This window comes from Solanum stenotomum, chromosome 8 (assembly GCF_019186545.1).
Source record: "Solanum stenotomum isolate F172 chromosome 8, ASM1918654v1, whole genome shotgun sequence".
NCBI classification, from domain to species: Eukaryota; Viridiplantae; Streptophyta; class Magnoliopsida; order Solanales; family Solanaceae; genus Solanum; species Solanum stenotomum.
The window spans coordinates 3,497,282-3,500,607 of record NC_064289.1 but is presented as its reverse complement, the minus strand read 5'-3'; the positions used below and the strand labels follow the sequence as shown (position 1 = coordinate 3,500,607).

The following is a 3,326-nucleotide window of genomic DNA, read 5'->3' as shown; positions in this document are numbered from 1 at the left end:
CCAAGAATACTAGTACCAGTAGCAGCACTCATGTTACCAATAGCAGCATACGTTCTATCGACAAATTAAATACTTGATGATCCGTTTCATTCAATCTCTTTATAATAATTATTTTATAATTGTGTAGTTAGATGTTAGAGAAATGGTGTTTTAGAATTCATAAAACTCTTTCTTTGAGCTAATAAAGATGGTAAAAATGGTAGATTTTGTAAGTTTGTGGGCTCCACCGTTATATTTAACAGTTTTTGAGGGTATATTGTTAAGTTTAGGGTAAAAGACTAAATTGAACACATTTTGTCATACATAAAGGACTATTTCAATCACCTAGAATATATTAAGGACCAAAATAAAGCAACACTAATACATTAAAGACCATTTTGATCGTTTTCTAATGATCAAAGTTTAAAAACAGGTCTTTCACACGATTCAATCGTCCTAAAATTGGATAAAAACAAATCTCAAGTCTAATTTAATCCAAACATTATCTGTCCAAAGTTTTATTGCTCTTCAATTGTCAATACTGTCCATCAATAAAATAGCTTTATTATGTAAGTCAATAAAAGATCCTGAGTGGGGGAAAACCACACCCTGATACCTGAGTGGGCGTGCAATCTAGAATTATTTTTAAAAAATCACAGACAAAACTAAATGTCAAGATCTAATAGCAAATATTCATGACATACAGTAAAAAAAAAAAAACTTGTTAATGGATATTTTAGGAACTTGTAAAACCAAGCACATATTACAAAAAAAAAATCACAGACAAAACTAAATGTCAAGATCTAATAGTAACTTTCTTCATATTTTTGGAACTTGTTAATGGATATTTTTAGCCTTTTACTAAAAAAAGAAGTACTAATTTGGTAATCGCAACATACAGTAAAAAGATACATATTTTCATAGTCAATAATCATGACCACCAATTTTCTTTTCTTTTTGAGCGGTGAATCACTCATGAGAAGGAGAATCACTATGATCCACTACTGCCTTGATGTTTTTATACTTGTAAAACCAAGCACATATTACATAGTAACCAAAATTCAATACTCCCCCTACAACCAATACCCCATACACTTTGTCCAATCTTCCATTATTTATGTTACCTGGTAACCATGTAGTTGTCCTTCTAACAACATCAATTAGAGCAGTGGTCAAGTAAAATGCTATACCAATAAGCACGGATATCATCGCGGTCGCCAAGTTCTTTAAGGTTATTGGGAACTCTTGGTAGTACAATGATACTTGTCCAGGAAGATGAAATGCCTCTGCGATACCAACAAGTGCTAATTGTGGCACAAGCCATAAAGCTGACATTGGCACAATAATGGAACCTTGATTGGATTTTGCTACATTTAGCCTCTTTGACTCGACTATGGCTGAGACACCCATACACAAAAAATTGAGCACGTGCCCAACCCCAATTCTCTGGAGAGGTGTAAGTGATTTGCCAGACAAATTTTTCCACGTAGGAAATAGAAATTTGTCGAACAGGGCGAGGAATAGAGCGGTAGAGAGCATGACAAAAACGAGCATGGAGCCAGCTGGGATTTGGAAATTGGGTCCTATATGACGGTCCATTGATAAGGCTTGAAGGATTGACAAACTTCCTTGTACGCCAATTGTTGTGCCAAGAAAAAAACTAGTTGACCATAGTGGTAAAATTTTAATTAAGGTTTTGAAATCTTCAATTTCTTGGACTGAACAAAGTCTCCATGACTTAGCTGTTGACCCATCTGGTTTAACATCACCTTCACTTTTAATGGCTGCACGGTTCAAAAACCTGCATCATCATATAATAAAACAAACAAATTACGTACTAATCAAAAATGTAAAGTTTGCATATATTATAATTGATGGATCATATATATAATTAAGCACGTAGGATATATTATTACCTGTAGGTTTTTGAAGGCTCAACAAGCATTAGTCCGTGGTAGAAATCTTCACTAGTCGATGGGAGTGGCAACTTTCTTTTCCTAATACTTGCAACCACAACGCGAGCCAAACTGGTGAAAGGACTCCCTTCTGGCTTAGAATTGTTGTAAAATCTGGTCCCCAATAGAAAAATGGCTGCACCAACTACATTAGCTGCTACACAAATGATATATCCAGCTTTCCAGCTCACGTTATCTTCAACATACACAATAGCTGTGGATGCTACAATAGTAGAACCAGAAAGGAAGAAAAAAAACCAATTGAAGAAAATCCCTTGATCTTTTGGTTTATCAAATTGGTTCGCTCCCATTGTTGAAAGGGTTGATCGGAGACTAGCATTACCCAGAGTCACCAAAGCAATGGCTGCATAGAGTACTACATATTGAACTTTTGGTTTAGGGGTACATGAGGTTGAACCAACTTCACACGTTGTAGGCCTCAATGAATCAACTGTCGTTGTTAGCGTTAAAAGGATTGCACCCTACACGTACAAACAACAAAACAAATCTTAGGAATATCAAATTATACTTGGATAACAAAACAAAATTAGCTAGTTTTTACCAATAATGAGATGATGGATGAAATCCAAATGATAGAGAAGCAACCAAGAAAAGAGTCGGCAACAATTGCAGCAAGGACAGGAGTTAAGCTTCCAGCACCATTAACCAAATTTGTTATTTGAGCAGCATCAATACTCTCCACATCAAATTCCTTAATCAGATACACAATAAGATTGCTCGTCAAACCTCCAAATGCTAGGGTCAACCCTACTAAGCTCGCTGTTTTTGTCAAAATCAAATTATGGATCGGATTTAGCTTCAAGTACATGCATGTTAAATTACTGTAACAAATATTAAGCCAATGTGCAAGTACATGGATAACATCATAGCATTAGAGCTTTTGATTACTCCATTTTTATTCAACATTATTGTAATAAATTTGAACAATAAAATAAACGACAAGTGCCTGATCAAATCATGTAGGAACAAGGTTCAGGTCTACTGAAAAAGAGAGAGAGAGGAGAGACCTATGATGAAGGGGAAGGTGATCCATCCTCCGGTTCTTCTTGATATCTGTGCCTCCGATGGAGCTCCCATAGTTGAAAAAAAACAAGGGATAAATAATAACTTGAAACTCCTAGGAGAGCACTTGCATATATTATCAGCTCAAAAAATATGGATTGGAAAGATATATTTTGATCAAAAGAAAACTCAACAGTGAGCACACACAAATAAAGTATGAACCCATGCGTTTAGTAGTTGTTTTTAAAAGGATTTTAGTTTCCTTCAGGATATTAAACAAATAATATACTATTCTCTTTGTTCTAATTCATGTGTTATGATTCAGATTTCCAAAAACAAATCTCTTAATTTTAACCATAAAATCTTTAA

At 34.8% G+C, this 3,326-nt stretch overlaps 1 protein-coding gene across 1 annotated transcript; it reads right to left on the bottom strand.

The window, feature by feature from the left end:
- Window positions 1–948: 948 nt before the first annotated feature.
- Window positions 949–3,080, bottom strand: LOC125874219 (protein NRT1/ PTR FAMILY 2.7-like). The gene is made up of 4 exons (XM_049555065.1): window positions 2,963–3,080; window positions 2,497–2,714; window positions 1,896–2,416; window positions 949–1,780 (listed from the first exon to the last, which is right to left on the bottom strand). Exons 1-4 carry the CDS (start codon window positions 3,030–3,032, stop codon window positions 949–951), a joined length of 1,641 nt encoding a protein of 546 aa, XP_049411022.1. The 5' UTR covers window positions 3,033–3,080.
- Window positions 3,081–3,326: the final 246 nt, after the last annotated feature.

Bases quoted from the DNA above. Each gene is read 5' to 3' on its own strand.
- LOC125874219 (XM_049555065.1), bottom strand. From the start codon at position 3,032: ATGGGAGCTCCATCGGAGGCACAGATATCAAGAAGAACCGGAGGATGG. The intron at 2,417-2,496 runs GTAAAAACTAGC...TTGTACGTGTAG, and splicing joins CATCCATCATCTCATTATTG to GGTGCAATCCTTTTAACGCT. The intron at 1,781-1,895 runs GTAATAATATAT...ATGATGATGCAG, and splicing joins GAGCCTTCAAAAACCTACAG to GTTTTTGAACCGTGCAGCCA.